General features: G+C 43.4%; 2 protein-coding genes across 2 annotated transcripts; both read right to left on the bottom strand.

Moving 5' to 3' along the window:
* Positions 1-3004: 3004 nt before the first annotated feature.
* On the bottom strand, positions 3005-3949 carry LOC108799993 (olfactory receptor 497-like). Its single transcript, XM_018571945.1, has one exon. It carries the CDS (start codon positions 3947-3949, stop codon positions 3005-3007), a length of 945 nt encoding a protein of 314 aa, XP_018427447.1.
* Positions 3950-15458: 11509 nt separating this feature from the next.
* Positions 15459-16409, bottom strand: LOC108799992 (olfactory receptor 11A1-like). The gene has a single exon (XM_018571944.1). It carries the CDS (start codon positions 16407-16409, stop codon positions 15459-15461), a length of 951 nt encoding a protein of 316 aa, XP_018427446.1.
* Between the last annotated feature and the right edge of the window lie 2446 nt (positions 16410-18855).

Genomic DNA, 18855 nt, shown 5'->3' with positions numbered 1-18855 from the left:
TATCCAGCCCATTGCACTACCTGTAATTCCTCTGATGGTACATGTATGTTGATGCAAACATATTAGTCATACACTTGATATATTTTAGGGACATAGGTAAATGACAACCCCCATCTTATGGATACTTTTAAAATGATGTACATGTTTATATCAATAAGGCCACCATTGCTTCAGACAACCACCAAACCCAGACACGCCCATCGGATTGCCAGACAGAGAAGCGTGATTGGTCACTCCAGAGAACACTTCTCCACTTCTCTAGAGTCCAGTGGTGATGTGCTTTGCACCACGGCATCCCACGCTTTGCATTGCACTTGGTGATGGAAGGCTTGGATGCCGCTGCTCGGCGATTGTTGTGCCTCCAAGTTTGGAGGTCTGTAGCTATTGTCTCTGCAGACAGTTGGCGACTTATGCACACTGTACGTTTCAGCATGCACTGACCGCGCTCTGTCATGTTACGTGGCCTACCACTTTGTGGCTGAGTTGATATTGTTCCCAGTTGCTTCCACTTTGTTATAATCCCAGTAACAGGTGACCGCGGAATATTTAGTAGCAAGGAATTGCCACAGATGGACTTACTATCACGGTATCACGCTTGTAGTCACTGAGCTCCTGAGAGCGACCCGTTCTCTCCCCAATGTTTGTAGAAGTGTCTGCATGCTGAGGTGTGTGATTGTATACACCTGTGGCCATGGAGGTGATTGGAACAACGAATCAAATGATTTGGAGGGGTATCCCAATACTTTTGGCAATGTAATGTATATCAATTGGATAATTATGGATACAAGTTTAACACGGATTATAACAACCATTGAAGTGCTTTGAGATAGAGCTGGATACTTGATTGCAATCTCTGATTTTTGATCATGATTTTTGATGCATGAGGCATTGCATGTGCTGCTTGATACATTTATTTATTTTATCATGTTGTATTTATTGTTGGTGAATTGGATATTTATAGAAATATTGTGATTCTTATTTTTTGTCATGGCATTTAGTGTTTCTTAAGGGGAAATCTATTGTGTATATTTAGGTTCATACAGCACAACCATGATTAGTAAATGCTGAGATAAAGTTGTATTTGAAAAATTAGGTTTTTTTTTCCCCCTTCCTCCGTGGTATATAATCCAAGGAAGGAAAACTGGTGAACTGGTGATAGGTTAATTAGTGGTGCTGGACATGGGGAAAACAAAACGGCATGTAAGTTGGCAGATGGGGCTTCCATGTATAAGACTGAAAGGATCTGCTCCTGATGGCTTGGTGCCAGTTATCATAGTGTATCTTCAGAGGTCTAGTGGATCCCCTGCCTTGATGGGTCAGGAAATAAGGGACCTGCTCAATTTTCAGCAGAAAACTAGTAAACTGGGGACAGGGTCATCGGCGGCCAAGGCTCATTGATGCATGTGGGGAGCGAAGGATGACCAATGTAGTCCAATCCAATAGAAGAGCTACTGGAGCTCAAACTGCTGAAACAGTTAATGTTGGTTCTGATTAGAGGAGTCTGAACACATAGCCCCATACAAAACAAACTGCAATGCACTGTGTAGCCAAAGACCAGTCAGACTGCCCATGCTGACCCCCTGCTTATTTCTAAAAGTGCCTATACAGGTGAAACTCGAATAATTAGAATATCGTGCAAAGTTCATTTATTTCACTAATGCAACTTATGCGGTGAAACTAATATATGAGAGAGACTCATTACATGCAAAGCAAGATAATTCAAGCCGTGATTTGTCATCATTGTGATGATTATGGCTTACAGCTCATGAAAACCCCAAGAACCCCAAATCCACAATCTCAGAAAATGAGAATATTACATGCAATCAATAAAACACGGATTGTACATAGAACAATATCGGACCTCTGAAAAGTACAAGCATGCATATGTACTCAGTACTTGGTTTGGGCCCCTTTTGCAGCACTTACTGCAATTACTTTTGCACGATATTCTAATTATTCGAGTTTCACCTGTATAGGCCATATATGATTCAGAACTGGACCCCAGAGCAATGGAAAAATATAGCCTGGTCTGATTAATCATGTTTTATTTTACATCATGTGAATGGTTGTGTGTGTGTGTGTGTGCGTGTGTCACTTACCTTGTGAAGAGATGACACCAGGATGCACTATGGGAATTTCATGTGGAATTCATGTGGAAGTGACTGTGACACGTACCACCGACCTAACAGTGTTACTGACCAAGTCCCCCCCTTCATGGAGACGGTATTCCCTGATGGCAGTGGCCTCTTTCAGCAGGATAATGTGCCCTGCCACACTGCAAAAATGGTTGAAGAATGGTTTGAGGAACACAACAAGTTTGAGGTGTTAACTCGATCTCCAAATTCTCCAGATCTCAATCCAATTGAGCATATTTGGGAGGTGCTGGAAAAACAAGTCTGATACATGGAGGCCTGTCACCTCACAACTTACAGAACTTAGTAGATCTGCTACTGACAACTTGGTGCCAGATGTCACAGCACACCTTCAGAGGTCTAGTGGAGTCCATGCATGGATGGGTCAGGAGAAGGGGGACCTACTCAGTTTTAGGTGAGTGTTCATAATGGAATGGCTGAACAGTGTGTAGTTGGTTTCTTAACATGGAACTTGTATTTCTGACAAAGTCAGGCCTTCCTTTACTCTACTCACCAGTTCCTTAATAAGTGAAATGTGTTTTTGTTTTAATATGTGCCCATTGGAGAGTAATTTTCTATTACTCCTGCCATGACATGAAAGGAAATCCCAAGGCACGACCTTAAACCCATTGACAGATTCAAGTATGACCTTTCCAACTCTACTGCTCACCTCTTTATTCTTAGTGTCCCTGTTCAAGTCCATACATTGATTTGGAAGTCAGCAATTGTCCTCAAAGTTGGCACATGTTGTTGCTTATGTGTGCACATAAAAAAAAAAAAAAAACAATACATGTATGTATAATTTTCATCTAAATTCACATGTAGAAGACACTCATTTTGATACAATATAATACAAGTTTATTTCCCATATCTTAACAATAAACAGCTTTCATTTTACTAATTGCCGCCTGCAGAGCTTTATGAATTTCCTGATTCCTTAGAGTATATATGATGGGGTTTACCATCGGAGTCACTGAAAAGTATGTGAAGGACAACCCTTTGTAAACATTGAGAAACTGACTACTCCTCGGCATCCCATATAAGCAAAAAAGTGCTCCGTAATATAAAGTCACTACTAGGAGGTGCGAGCTGCAGGTGGCGAAGGCTTTCTGCCTTCCCTCCGACGTCTGTATCCTGAGAATTGTAATTATAATAAATATGTAGGACAGAACAATCAAAAAGAAAGGTAATATAGTTGCAAGAATGCTGATCACTAAGGAAAATAAAACAAGTGGCAGTATGTCTGAACATGCAAAGGAAATATAAGGGGTGAAGTCACAGAAGAAATGGTCGATGGTCAAAGGGCCACAAAATTTAATATTTATTACAAAGTAAAATATAACTGCAGCGGATATAAATGAAATGAACCAAAACCCATTTACGAAATACAAGCAGAGTCTATTGTGTATGAGGGCTGAATACCTGAGAGGCTTACAAATAGCCAAATATCTGTCGTATGACATCAGAGTGAGCAGCAGAGTCTCAACCATCGTTATGCATCCAGATACACTTAACTGGATAGAACAGCCAAGGCGGGAGATGACCCCTCTTCCCAATAGCATGTGTTGCAGTATCAGGGGCACCAGGTCTGTTGTATAGAGGAATTCGCAGAAGAGCAAATTCCCGATCAGGATGTACATGGGACAATGGAGACGAGAGCTTATACGTACCAAGAATATTATCAGGATGTTTTCAATGCAAGTGAATGTGTAAATGATCAGTAAGAGAAGGAAGAGAGGGATTCTGTAGTCACTGAGGTTCTCGAATCCAACAATCAGGACTTCATCTTTAAGTGTTAGATTTTTCTGAAGTAACATCTCTGAAAAGAATAAATAGACGGTGATTACTAAGCCCAGAGATCTATGTGATCTTTAAAAACCCAACAGGAGGTGGCTGGGACCTCTGCGGAGAGACCATATCTTCTACATTGAGCGCAAGGGACCTTTCCTGCAGCATGCTTTCTAAACAAAACAAACTGTAGGGCTTTGAAGACCTTTTTTTTATTGTGATGCATTTGGAATGGATTTAGCTGGTTAAAGCTCAGTTGAATGTCCAGTTTAGTTCTTTATTCAGACAGCAAAATACACAGTCAGAATATGTATGTTTGAGCCATTGTATCGATCAAAATAATGGTAATTATTGTGATTCATCCTCTTCCCACTCATCATCCATTGCCACCTCACCGTGATTCTCTAAGTTATTTTTTGGGACCATGACCCTTTACTTTCTAAATTGCCACTCTTATAATTGTATATGGTTAATCCATGCAATGATAGTATTATTATTATTATAATACAGGATTTATATAGCGCCAATAGTTTGCACAGCGCTTTACAATATAAGGAAGACATTACAGTCACAATACAATTCAAGACAAGATAGTAAGGAGGGCCCCGCCCCTGAGGGCTTACAATCTAAATGGAGGGGGAAGTAATACATGAGGAGGTAGCTGTGTGGGGATGAATTGTTTGAGAACGTGATGGTTGAGTGGTTAGGTTGAGGTGGGATATGCTTCCCTGAAGAGATGAGTCTTATGGGAATGCCTAAAGGCAGTCAGTGTGGGAGATAGACAGACAGGTTGGGGTAGAGAGTTCCATAGGATGGGAGACACTCTAGTGAAGTCCTGGAGGACTGTGAGTAAACTAATTCCTTTGGGTGGTGCTTACAATGGTCAGCTCTTATGTATATACATTTCTGTTAACTGGAATTTGGCTTTGAATTGTTTACCTACCTAATTCCAGACTACATTTACATCTCCCAAACCCACACCGGTGTATAGGACTCAACAAACCTATAGTACATAAATCACCACACTATGCACTGCCTGGCCAAAAAAAAAAAAATCACCACCTGCATTTAGCTAAGCAAATAATTAAATTTGCTTAGCTAAATCCTGTTGCAGGATGCAACATATGAATCACTGCAGAAATGATCCAGTTGCAGGCTCTGACCTAACTGATACTGTGAGTAGCTTCGCATATCTTAAACAACCATGTCCCAACAGAACATATCATGTGGTGGTGGAAAGGCTATAGTTCATTTTCTATCTTTGCTTGATGCAGAACAATAATTTGACCCTTCTGAAACCAAGGAGATTGCTAAAATTGGGTTAAAAACTGTCCAATGAACTATTAAAACTTGGAACCATCACTGTCGAGGTAGAAATGTGTTAATGAAAAAAATGTATGAATGATTGTAATCTGAGATCACCTAAATCTCTGGTGAAATCAAATTGTAAAAAAAAAAATCAACAGTAGTATGCAAGGCTTATGTTTAATTGTCAAAGAAAAAGCATTTCCACACACAATGTGCAGAGAACGCAAGTGATTGGGACTAAACAGCTGTGTAGCCTTAAGAAAATCACTCATTACTCAGGCTAATTATGCTCCCTAGCAAACTGAAGCCTTTTTTTAAGGCCCGGTTCACACCTGGGCGTTTTGTAGCGCGTTCCTACGCTCTGCAAAATGCTCAAACACCGAAATCCCATTATTTCCTATGGGTATGGTTCACACCTGGGCGTATTACAGGCCGTATGAACGCGATACAAAACGCCCTACGCCCAAAGAAGTACAGGAGCTTCTTTGGGGTGTTTTTGTTGCGCGTTTCCATTGGGATACAGCCAAGTAGCCCTCGGAAACGCGCGTTTGTCACCGCGAACCGCGTGACACACATGCATATTCGCTACGCCTAGGTGTGAACCCAGCCTAAATAGTGGACTCTGGAGCAGTGAAAAAGGGTCATGAGGTCTGATGAGGATCATCAGGGTCAGAAGAGAGGCAGATGAAGTGATGCACCCAGCATACCTAATGCCCACCATACAAGCCTTTGGTGGCACTGTTATGATCTGAGGTTGCTTCACTTGGTCAGGTCTAGTTTCAGCAACATTATGTGCCCAATGAAATGAGGTCAGCTGCATACCTGAATATACTGAATGACCAGGTTTTTCTATCAATAGATTTTTTTTTCTTCCCTGATGGCACATTGGGCATTTTCCAACAAGACAATGCCGGGATTCATCGGGTTCAAATTGTGAAAGAGTGGTTCTGGGAGCATGATGCATCATTGTCACACATGGATTGGCCACCACAGAGTGCAGACCTGAACCCAATTTAGGAACTTTGGGATGTGCTGGAGACGACTTTATTCAGTGGTCCAACTCTCTGATCATCACAAGATATTGGTAAAAAAACTGATGCAACTCTGGATGGAAATAAATGTTGTGACATTGTATAAATGTCTTGAAACGATGACATGACAAATGTGTGCCCTAATCAAAGCTAAGCCAACTAAATATTAGAGTGCATGACTTTTTTTTGGGCCAGGCAGTGTATAACCCAACAAGGTGTCATCAATGAAAATGTAAAATTCATTTCAGTACAGCGTTGCATGACGGAATAAATGTCAGTCAAAGTACCGCAGCGCTGAATACTGAACAATGGCCGGGACAGGAAGGGGGTGTAAACACCTGGTCTTCAAGCGGTTAAAGGGCATCTTTGTAAACAATATACGTGAGGAACTGCATGTCATGCTCTTTAGTGAGACATGTATCTGCCTTGTTGTAGAGCCTAGCCCTGAGATATTATCCTAATGGGTTGGACTTGATGGACTAATGTCTTTATTCAACCTCAAATACTATGTAACTATATATTAAGTAAGCTATGGTGGAATGGTGAGTGAAGATATGCAATGCTAAGACTGTAACTCAAAAGTGGATTCTGCACTGGATTGGCTGCAGTGTTGCATGCACAGGTGGTGTAACAGAGTTGGTCAAGGCACTTATGGAGGTTTTCAGATGGTCTTGATGAGAGTCCCAGACATTCAGTGGCCAGCAGGACCCAGGATGGGTCCATGTCTGGCTCAGTCATACTGTGGTGAATGGTAGGTTATGATGTTTACTTTTATATGCCCACTTTCCCGGAGGGTGGAGTCTAAGGGATAGCTGGTGTTCTATCAGGCAACCTCTCATGGGAGTGTGGACTTAGGTGCTAACAGGTACTCACAGCTGAGAGAAAAAGGTGGATGTTAAAAGACTGTAGGAAGCAAGGTAGCATTGAAAGGGAGGAGCACTGGTTGCAAAGTTGCAATGTCAGTTGGCACTGTTGGTAACTGAATTGGCACAGGGTGTATAGGCAGCAGGGGAAAGTAATGTAAACAGTGTATTACACAATCCTGTCTGCTGCACACTGTATAACATGGTGTATCACCTCTGACACACTCCCAGCATAGAGAGGCTAGGAATGATTTACACACAACACAGAATGATGGCATTCAGGAAAACATTTCCCCAGTAAGGTTTTTTACCACTCACTTCTGCTGCTGCTGCATATTTTGTCCACTGTATACTTATGTATTACCTGTCCATTGTCCCCAACCATTGTTCTTCTCTGCACTCATCCACAACCTAAACAAAATATTCCTCCAAAAGCAACCCCCATCAAAGCCACCATCCACCACGTACCTCTGCACCCCTTGTCTACCACTTCTGACCCCATTCAATCCTCTTTCACTATTGCTCATCCCTGCTCGCTTCCTCAAACCCACATGCAATGCAGCCATCTACCTCTTAACTCGCACAATGCAGCCCCCACAACCTCACATACAATGCAGCCACCTACCTCCCTCCTCGTGCTCACAAGATTGTATCGGGCCCGCTGACGTCAGATGGTCAACAAAACAGAACACATTGTTTGTTAAATGTGTCCATCTAGTGAAGATGGATCAAAATTCTGGAGGATTTCGACAAATAAAGCCTGGGGGGCCCACCCGGGTCCCTTACATGACTATCGGCCAACGATGAAGGGCGAGGAGGTGGAGGACTGGCCCTAGCAGCGCAGGGCCCCAGCATTGCCGCTCCAGCGGCTTTGAGACGAGCTAGGGCCCCATCAGCGACGCTGCTCGTCTGATGTCGGACTGGTCGGTAGTGACGTCACTTCTGGCCGGTCCGGCGGCAGACGAGGCCGTGTGTGCAGGTAAGAGAAGCTAGGAAGGAAAGGAGGGAGGAGAGGGATGCAGCCCTGACCAGCCCACCTGAGACCCCTTTAGAGCCCACCATAGACAGTCTCAGATGGGCTGTGCAGCATCTATGGTGGGCTCTGCAGGGTCACTCTGGTGGGTCCTGTGTCCAGCGTCACTAAGCCCTGCGTCCAGCGGCGCAGGGGGGCCCGGCCTAAAGCCGTGTAAGGGCCCCCAAAATTTCTGATGGCTGTCTAGGCTAGAAATATTGTTGGGATTTTTTAAGGCATATCTCCTATGTTGTTTCTCCTCCTGCCGTTATATCAGCAGTTACCATAATTACCATTGTTTTACCTAGAAGGAGCAGCTGTCAAAATGCAGCCACTCCTGTATAAAATGACACTTGAAGATAGCCTGTGTCACAATGAATTGTTTCATTGTATGTACTATTTCATGAGAATAAAGGTCAAAGGTGTGGCCTGTGGTCTGCATATATTGTTTAAAGAAATCTTACAAGGTATGTTTTACCTTACTAAAATGTATTCCTCTTTACAATTGTAATAAGTGCTGTTTAGGGATAACTAATAGTTACCAAGGAGTTAAAGTCAAAAGGATGTAGTACCATTGGTAATGATGTAGCACCAACAATTTACTCAGTTGTGCATTCACATCAGTCCCTGCTGTATTCTGATTTGATCTTTTTTCTAAAACTTAATTCAGCATTCGTCAAGATCTCAGAGCTTCATCTAAACACCTAACCAACAGGTTATGAGCCCAGGCACTGAACAGAATGCTGCAAGTCAACAAGAGTCACACCCAAACTACTGAAAGATGACAAGTGGTTCCAATATTTATTGATTACATATTTATTACTGGTATTAACAGAGTGCTGACAATTTATGCAGCACTTGTAAATGTGCAACTATGTAATCAGCTCATGTCCTTGAGGAGCTTACAATGTAAGGTCCCTATCTCACATGCATATATACAGGGCCAATTAACCTAACAGTAAGTATTTGTAGTGTGGGGGGAAACCCACTCAAACACCCGGGAGAAAGTGCAAACTCCTGATTGGAATCTGTAGGACCCTCAATGCTGCAAGGCAGACGTGCCAACCACTATGCCATAAATTAGGGGTAGCCAAACTCCGGCCCTCCAGCTGTGGTGACACTACAAATCCCATGATGCATCTTTTTCCGGCAGTCATGTCTGTGGCTGTGAGAAGCTTGCAATGCCTCATGGGATTTGAAGTTCCACCACAGCTGGAGGGCCGGAGTTTGGCTACCCCTGTCATAAATATTAACTAAGTTAACAAAAACAAACACAGGGGCTGTGGTAATGCATTTGAAAATGAAAAGTCATTTAAAGGGAAACACTTTATTTCATCTACATGATGGTACATTGATCTAATAGAGGAGCTGAAATGTGCCTTTGGTGTGACTATCCACTCTGGCTGCCTGTACATGTCGGTGGTGTGACTTCCTCTCTGGCTGCCTGTACATGTCGGTGGTGTGACTTCCTCTCTGGCTGCCTGTACATGTCGGTGGTGTGACTTCCTCTCTGGCTGCCTGTACATGTCGGTGGTGTGACTTCCTCTCTGGCTGCCTGTACATGTCGGTGGTGTGACTTCCTCTCTGGCTGCCTGTACATGTCGGTGGTGTGACTTCCTCTCTGGCTGCCTGCACATGTCGGTGGTGTGACTTCCTCTCTGGCTGCCGGTGCAGGGCCATGTCCTCATGCTGGGTTGTAGTCGAATCATGGGAGTGCAAACAGCTTGCTCTACCTTGATAGGGCCAAGAGACCTCCAGACAACAGGAAAGTGGGGACAGTGATCATAGGGCATGAAAAGGAGTGGAAGAAAGACATTTTTTATTGTAAAGAGAATCAGCATCTAATGTAGGGCTGGACCTCTGCAGCGGAGAACATAGTTTAATAAAGTTATTACCAAATAAACAGGCTGATAGTGGACATGTAACATTAGTCTGGTCCTTAAGGGGTATAAAGGTGCAAGAGATGAAGTGGTTAGAGGTCAGAGGACTGTGAAATGTATGATACAAGTTGGCTGCACTGCTGTTTTAAAAGTCCAAAAGGTTACTGTGCTAAAAATGGTTTCCTGCAATATGGGTCCACCAGTGGGGTTCAACAAGAGTGTCAGATTGGAGCATTGTATGTTAATTTGGATCCTGGTGAGAGTGTTAGAACAAAAGTCACAGATCCAATAGGGAACACCCAGATCAGTAGCTCCACTCACTTACAAATTGACCTTCTCTGTCTTTCAGGAACAGCTGTCCGCAGCCTCAATGGTGAACATGCCCTCGTTCCTTGTTTTTCCAATAAGTCTTCCATTGGATATCTTGAGGCTTTAATATGATGTATGGCTACTGACACTTTCCTCCCCTCAGCCTGTGAACACATGTGGTCTCACATTCATGACCTGGGGGTTCATTCTGCTCTCTCTCTCTACCTCTCCCTTTGGCTACATTCTGAAACTGCAATGTAGCCAGACACACTGGGGTTACTAAAGGGAAATAAGCTGTTCACTTCACAATGCAACGTGCACGTTGCCGGGGAAGTTCCCCCATAGTTTAATGATTAAAGTGAAGCTCTATTGACTTCCTTCACCCAATCACTTGGGGGTTTTTTTTCCCCCGCGCTCATAAATTGGGAATTTTTGTGCAAAGTAAAATTTCACCACATTCACCAAGCAAAGGGAAACACACTGATGCAAAGTGCAAATGTCCTTGCAAAATGAACAGGCCAAATGCCTTTGATAATTCAACCCCAATGAGTGCGGACCGTACGGCAATCATATGTTTCACTCACAAAACTCCATATTAGATTTACAAATGTCTGTCCACTCACATTACATGCAAGACTTATTTGTATGAGGACGAAAGAGGGTATTTTCACCCCTTGGGCTGGTAGGTGTTCTAACTTCTCCTTTTTTTGGTAATACATTTATTTTCATCATGTGGTGTTAAGATTCTGACAGGGTTATTCACAAAAGGGTGAAGAGTTTAGAGAGGGCAGGAGAAGTGAACCATCTAGGACAGGGGTGCCCATTAGATGGTGATCTAGCAGTAGCTCTCAAAGCTGATGCTGGTAGATCAGGAAGGGGGGGAATGGCGGCCCCTTTATTCCATGTTGGTATATTTATTTAGCTGTGCACACATGATTACCTATTAGCCTGAGTCTGCTGAGCCGAGCTCCCCGACACCTTTCTGGTGGTTGAAGTGCTCTGTATTACATCAAAGAATATTAGTTTACACAGCAAAATACAGCAAGGTGAGCCAGGAGAGAGAGCGGGGAGAGACAGCTAGGAGAGAGAGCGGGGAGAGACAGCCAGGAGAGAGAGCGGGGAGAGACAGCCAGGAGAAGAGAGCAAGGAGAGACAGCCCGGAAAGAGAGAGAGGAGAGAAAGCCAGGAAAGAGAGAGAGAGAGAGGAGAGACAGTCAGGAAAGAGAGAGCGAGGAGAGACAGCCAGGAGAGAGAGCGAGGAGAGACAGCCAGGAGAGAGAGCGAGGAGAGACAGCCAGGAGAGAGAGAGCGAGAAAAGACAGCCAGGAGAGAGAGCAAGGAGAGACAGCTAGGGGAGAGAGAGTGAGGGAGGTTTTTTTTTCATTGGTAGATGAAAAGAAAAAAAAAACGAAAAAACTGTGGGCACCCCTGATCTAGGACAACATAGCTGACCTGGAAAGTGAGCTGAATTGGAGAATGTTTCCAATTCATCCATGTTGGCCTAGATTGTTCGCTTCTCCTGCCTTCTCCAAACTCTTCACCCTTTTTGTGAATAACCTTGTTGTGTTCATAGGTTCTATATTGAACCTGCACAATGAATTTCCTGGACTGGAATATCATATCTGAACTTGGATTTGGGTGGCAGTGCTATCACACTCTTTATGAGAGCTATTGGAAGACACATATTGCAGAAACCTGTCGTTAGCACAATGATATTTTGGATGTGTATGTTTGTGTAGTTAGCTCATATGTATTCCCTTATGTAACATAGTTCCCTCTGTGTATCCATCACTTTAGGTGTATGAATCAGACTCACTGAACGGACTATACAGTAGGTGAAACATTTCACCTGCATGTGTTCCCACTGTGAAGGTGACTCTTTGGTGAGAACCCTTTCATGTAATTAGTAATATGAGTTGTCAATAACGCAATGTGGAGTAAAATGATATACCTGTAAGGCGTGGCAGACTAATGCTGGAGTCCCTGCACATGTAATAATAGGCCATGTGGGTCTTATATATGTTTCTGTGTATGTATTCAAAAGCGCTGATAATTCCCATTGGGCTCATTAATTTTGAAGCTTGTGTGAGCTGACAGCTTTAATTGGTTTTGCAAACATTTAATTGATAGTAACAGAAGTGTACATTTCACTCAAGTGTGCACATATTGATACAAAGTGATGTGTACAAGGTGCTGGAATTCGCTCTGTGCTGCGTGCACGGCCGTATCGGGCAGCTTCCGGGAAGGGCAGATGCTGCATGTGATTTAGTATGCAGCTCCCGTCCTCTTCTATGGGAGTATGCAGCCGTATGCTACCCTACACTCACCCTCCCTGCACGTCTGTACGGGTGCAGGTGCCCATACTTGTACGCTGACAGGATGGATCCTCTCTGTGTCTTAGTACGGACCTGCACTTGGGATGAGCGTAGTGCTTCCCCCATAGAGAAGGACAGGAGCTGCTTATTAATCACATGCAGTATCTGCCCTTCCCAGGAGCTGCCCAATACGGCTGTGCATGCAGCATGGAGCTGTATGTGACGGCTTTTTCTCGTGTGAATGAGGCCTAATGATGTTTTAAAATTTTAGTAATAATTTGAACATCCCCACTGCCCTATTTTGCTGAAACTCATCATTTCTGGTTTGAATTATGAAAACAGGCTGCTCTGACACGGATGGGTTAAATTTTCTTTAGGCCATCTTCACCTTGCGAAGCAAATACATATCTGCTAATCTGGACCTGTGATCTTTATAGGTCTTACTAATTACCTGGGTGGGGCACCAGGCATAAGCTACTAACCTTTTTTATGGCTACCCTTACTGAATAGTCAGCAGCCAGTGCTTGACGGCCTCAGCTAAATTTCTGACTTTTAAATTAAATCTGTATATACTATACATGAGTGGTTTAGGAGATCCAGAGCCCTACAAACAAACATTAACCCTTTCTGAGGCAGCCATAACCCACAGAGTGATAAAGTTTAGTGTCTATCCAAAGCTAATTTAATAACACACAGTGCTTTGTGGGGGTAAAATATGAAAATATTGGCATATGTTTATTAATATAAAATGGACAGTGTGGAAGGGCAGTGTAGAAGATCATAAATGCTCAGCCCTCCTCCCTCATTATTCTTGATTGGACTAGGGACCGGCTCAGTGACACCCCCTAGAGGGCCCACAAAAAGCTGCTACAGAAGGCAGCTAGGAAGCTCTTTATGACATTAAAATAAAAGTTATTACCGTACCATCAAAGAAGAGTTCCCCATTAACATCAAAAGAACCTTTGCAAACCTTGCTTGAGGAACAGCCCTTCACATTTGTCTTTCGTTTCATTGTCTGGACTGGAACTCACAAAGAACAGGACTTCTAAGCTCTAAATAAACTTTAAGTATCATTGTGTCTTTGAGGAGTGCTACTGTATTGCCGCTGTCCCTTCTGACAGGAATATGACAGGTCTTGCATCACAAGCATTGTTTAAGTTTCTGAATTGTCATAACATTTAATGGCAACAAGAACTGATCCCAGCAATACACATTGTGGCAGCTATTGTCTGGGTGTGTAAAGGGTTCACTGCAGAGTTAACCAACCCCAGCGATGATTGCTCTATCTGCTGGCAGATTGTTGTCCTGCAGGCTGAACAATCTATGATCAGGGTGACGCTGGGCATGGCATTGTCTTGCCTTTGTGACGGTTTGGTTGGATTGGAACTGTGCATAGCCACATGGTGGTAAGGTACAGTGGGATTGGACAGGGCACTAACATCACACTTCCCTCTTTGAAAATATCTAGTAAGGCAGGGGGTGCCCATTAGGTAGATGGTGATCTAGCAGTAGCTCTCAGAGCTGATGCTGGTAGATCAGGAAGGGGGGGAATGGCGGCCCCTTTATTCCATGTTGGTATATTTATTTAGCTGTGCACACATGATTACCTATTAGCCTGAGTCTGTTGAGCCGAGCTCCCCGACACCTTTCTGGTGGATACTGGTGGTTGAAGTGCCATGTATTACATCAAAGAATATTAGTTTACACAGCCTGTTGCAAAATACAGGAGAGAGAGCGAGGAGAGACAGACAGACAGGAAAGAGAGTGAAGAGAGACAGACAGGAGAGAAAATGAGGAATGACAGCCAGGAGAGAGAGCGAGATATATATAGATCTCTCTTTCTCTCTCGCTTTCTCTCTCTCTCTCGCTTTCTCTCTCTCTCTCGCTTTCTCTCTCTCGCTTTCTCTCTCTCTTTGAAGAGAGACAGACAGGAGAGAAAATGAGGAATGACAGCCAGGAGAGAGAGCGAGATATATATAGATCTCTCTTTCTCTCTCGCTTTCTCTCTCTCTCTCGCTTTCTCTCTCTCTCTCGCTTTCTCTCTCTCGCTTTCTCTCTCTCTCGCTTTCTCTCTCTCGCTTTCTCTCTCTCTCTCTCTCTCTTGAGAGAGAGAGAATTTTAATGTGCTATTTTGTGTATATGTGTGGTTCGTCGTTGCAGCACCTGGAAAAGAAAATGTGCTCCATTGTTGTTTTATAATATGTTATGTTCTCCAACCCCATACATGTTTCCAGGGTGTTACTTTGATAAGTGTGTAATGTGATCAAAACTTTAAAAGAGGTGATGTCTCCGTCCCCTCCCTGATACGTATGTGTGATGGATACTTTTTAGGTATGATGGAGAATGACAGCTCCATTTACTAGAGTGACGCCACTTAGGACAGAGTAAAAGGGTAATTATTGACGAAACTGTGGTGAATATATAGTTGGTGCATTTACACCTAATGTGTATTTCTGACAGTCAGATGTTCCTTCACTCTACTCACCTGTGTGTTTTTTGTTTAATCTGTACTCCCATTGGAGATATTTTCCATTACTTCTAACACAATGTGGGGGGAAACCTCTCTAGTAGGGACATACACCTTAAAAGCATTGGCAGACCCAATCCTGATTATTTCAAACTCCACTCTTCACCTCTTTGTTCAAGTCCATAAGTTGATTTGGCAGTCAGCAGTTATCCTCAAAGCTGACACACGTCTGCCTGTCTGTGTTCGTATATACAAATATATGTTTTACTTAGTTTCCCTTTTCTTCCAAAGTCACATTTAAAAGACAATAAATAGTGTTGATGCAATATAAAACAATTTATTGTTGATAGTGTTTATTGTTGAGATACAACGGCTTTCATTTTAGTCATCCCCACCTGCAGAGCTTTATGAATTTCCTGATTCCTTAGAGTATATATGATGGGGTTTACCATCGGAGTCACTGAAAAGTATGCAAAGGACAACCCTTTGTAAACATTGAGGAAATGGCTACTCCTCGGAACCACAAATAAGCAAATAAGTGCAGTGTAATATATGGTCACTACTAAGAGATGGGAGCTGCAGGTGGAGAAGGCTTTCTGCCTTCCCTCCGACGTCTGTATCTTGAGGATTGAGACTATAATGAATATGTAGGATGAAACAATCAGAAAGAAAGGTAAAATGGTTAATGTAATGCTGATCACTAGGCTTAATGTACGAATAGGTGTGGTATCAGAGCATGCGAGGGAAATAAAAGGGACAAAGTCACAGAAAAAATGATCGATGGTCGGAGGGCCACAAAATTTAAGATTTATTGCAAGGTAAAATATACCTACATGGAATAGAAATGAAATGAACCAAAACCCATTGACGAAATAAAAGCAGAGTCTATTGTGGATGAGGACTGAATACCTGAGAGGCTTACAAATAGCCAAATATCTGTCATATGACATCAGAGTGAGCAGCATTGTCTCAACCATCGTGACAGGTCCAGATACACAAAACTGGAGAGAACATCCAAGTTGGGAGATGGACCCTGTGCCTGATAACATGTGTTGCAGTATCAGGGGCACCAGGTCTGTTGTATAGAGGAATTCACAGAAGAGCAAATTCCCGATCAGGATGTACATGGGGCAATGGAGACGAGGGCTTATACATACTAAGGCTATTATCAGGATGTTCTCAATGCAAGTGAAAGTGTAAATGATCAGCAAGAGAAAGAAGAGAGGGATTCTGAAGTCAGCGAGGTTCTCAAATCCAACAATCAGGATTTCATCATAAAATGTTTGATTTTTCTGAAGTGCCATCTGTGAAAAGAATAAATTGACAGTAATTACTAGGCAAAGCAATCACGACCCAACAGGGATATGTAGGACCCCTGCAGAGAGACCACTGCTCCTACAATGAGACCAAGGGCCCTCTTCTGCAACATGTTTTCTAAAGCTGGCCATGCTATAGATTGTCTGCAGATTTCCGATGGTCAGATGGAAAAAGTGCAACACATTCACCCATCTACGCTAAAATGTGTGGATGGAGGAATCTCCCATTGGGCCAAGCTTCAATATCTTGCTAGTCGACCCCGCTGGCTGTCAAAATACCTGAAAAATATAATTGGACGCCGGCACTGTTCAGGTGTTTTGACAGCCAGCGGGGCCGACTAGCAAGATACTGAAGCTTGGCCCGGCGGGAGATTCCTCCATCCACACAGTTTAGCGTAGGTGGAAGAATCTGTGGCACTTTTTCCACCTGACCACGGAAAATCTGCAGATAATCTATAGGTGTATGGCCAGCTGTACATTAGGTAAAACAATTCACCTACACGTGTTTCCACTGTGAAGGTGACTGGTGGGAATCCTTCTTCTGATGATGATGATGATAGAATACAACACTCTTCTTTCGTGTAAATAGTAATATTAGTTGACAATAACACAATGCCAAGTAAAATGATATACCTGGGATTCTTCTGTGTGTGGAACAGACAAATGGTGGAGGTCCCCGTACATGTCACGAGAGGTCATGAGGGTTTTATATGTTTCCGTGTGTACATTTCCTAAACCGCTGATAATTCCCATTGGGCTCATTAATCTTGAAACTTCTGTTACTGTCAATTAAATGTTTGCTAAACCAATTAATGTCATCAGCTCACACAAGTGTACATTTGATACATAAGTTGATACAAAGTGATACGGGCAGGGTGCTGGAATTAGTTAATACAACTTAAAGGACAATTACACATTTTGCAAAGCTTTCCCTCTCTTCTGGCCGGCCGTTTTTTTACTACGGCCGGCCCGGAGGTAGTTAAAAAAACATCTAGTCAGGAGTCACTGATGTGCTCAGTATTATGCAGAATCACCTGGGGAAGTGTAACTGGGATATTAAAGCAGAAATTCAGGCAACATTTCATAATACCCCCTTTTTTAAATTGTGTTAAATACAGATCAAAATAATGATATGTAATTTAGTACAGCCAGTCTAAGTATCTAAACATGTACAGTATGTGTTGATAGTCCTCAAAACAGCATGGCTCAGTATGGGAGAGGCAGCTCTACTGCATTGCAGGTAGCTGCCAGTCTATAGAACAAATTCATCCATCCATGATGTGGAGTGTGGATTGACGGAACCCTGTGTTTTTTTTTTGTTTTTTTAAGTTTTAGCCCAAATTTACTTGCAACCAGCCACCATATTCTGTCATGACCATAAACATGATCAGTGCAACCTGCACCTATGCATGCTGGAGCCACACACATACCCCACTGATCACAGGCTATGTCAGGAAGCCCCGAACCAGAACATGTGCTGAGTTTTGCCCATGGAGCGTTGCTGGGTTCTGAGTTGTTTTTTTGTGGACATGTGCATGCCAATGTGTAATTTGAGCTCTGGCACCCTTAGGGATATTTAGGCTGTGACGCCCAGTCCTCCTGTGCTGTCTGATTGTCAGCTACACCTGTGTTTCTGTATTCTGATCAGCCTACCTGCTACCGACTGGCTTGTCTTCTGCTGCTGTTCTGTGTTCCTGAGTCCCCGGCTCGTTTCTTGTCACACCACAGATTCTTAGTTGGATTGAGGCCATTCCAAGACATATAAATGCATGGTCTATGGTGGGCTCTGCAGGGTCTCTAGTGTGATCTCCTTTGCCTATTGTGGGCTGTGCAAGATCTGTGGTGTGCTTTGTGGTGTCCATGGTTAGCTCTGCATGGTCTACAATGTTTTGTAGCTGGGTATATGTTGGACTCTGCAGGGTCGCATGTGGTCTTTGCAGCCTACAAACCTTGCACAGCCTACCATAGACCATGCATAGCCACCTGGGAATCTGCAGAGCCCACCATAGGCCATGCACAACCCATCATATATCATGCAAAGTCCACTGTAAGCCCTGTAGAGTCCACCATAGACCATGTATAGTCCTCTTTAGACTCACAGGTTGGCTTTACAGAATTGATGCTATGCCAAGCAGTGTTCCGTTTATAGCACAGTGTGATAATTTTACCAAGATTGACCTTTCCAGCCTTCTGATGATATCTGCTGTCTGCTCTAGCCACCAGCTGCTTTTCTTAACCTACTCCCCAAAAAAAAGGCCAGTGCAGCTTTGTCTCCAGTCTCCTCCACCGCCAGACTTTTCATCGGTGAACCCGGACTCCTGCACCACCCAACATGACGTCATTGCCTATTTCCCCCTCCTGCGTTGAAAAGAAAGAGGGCTATACTCCCTTATTAGTTAGCTAAGGCTGCTGGATTAGGTGCAGCCTTGCTGGC

Source organism: Nanorana parkeri, unplaced genomic scaffold, assembly GCF_000935625.1.
Source record: "Nanorana parkeri isolate BGI_ZX_2015 unplaced genomic scaffold, ASM93562v1 scaffold1875, whole genome shotgun sequence".
Taxonomy (NCBI): Eukaryota; Metazoa; Chordata; class Amphibia; order Anura; family Dicroglossidae; genus Nanorana; species Nanorana parkeri.
The sequence above is the reverse complement of the archived record's forward strand: the minus strand, read 5'-3'. Positions and strand labels throughout refer to the sequence as shown.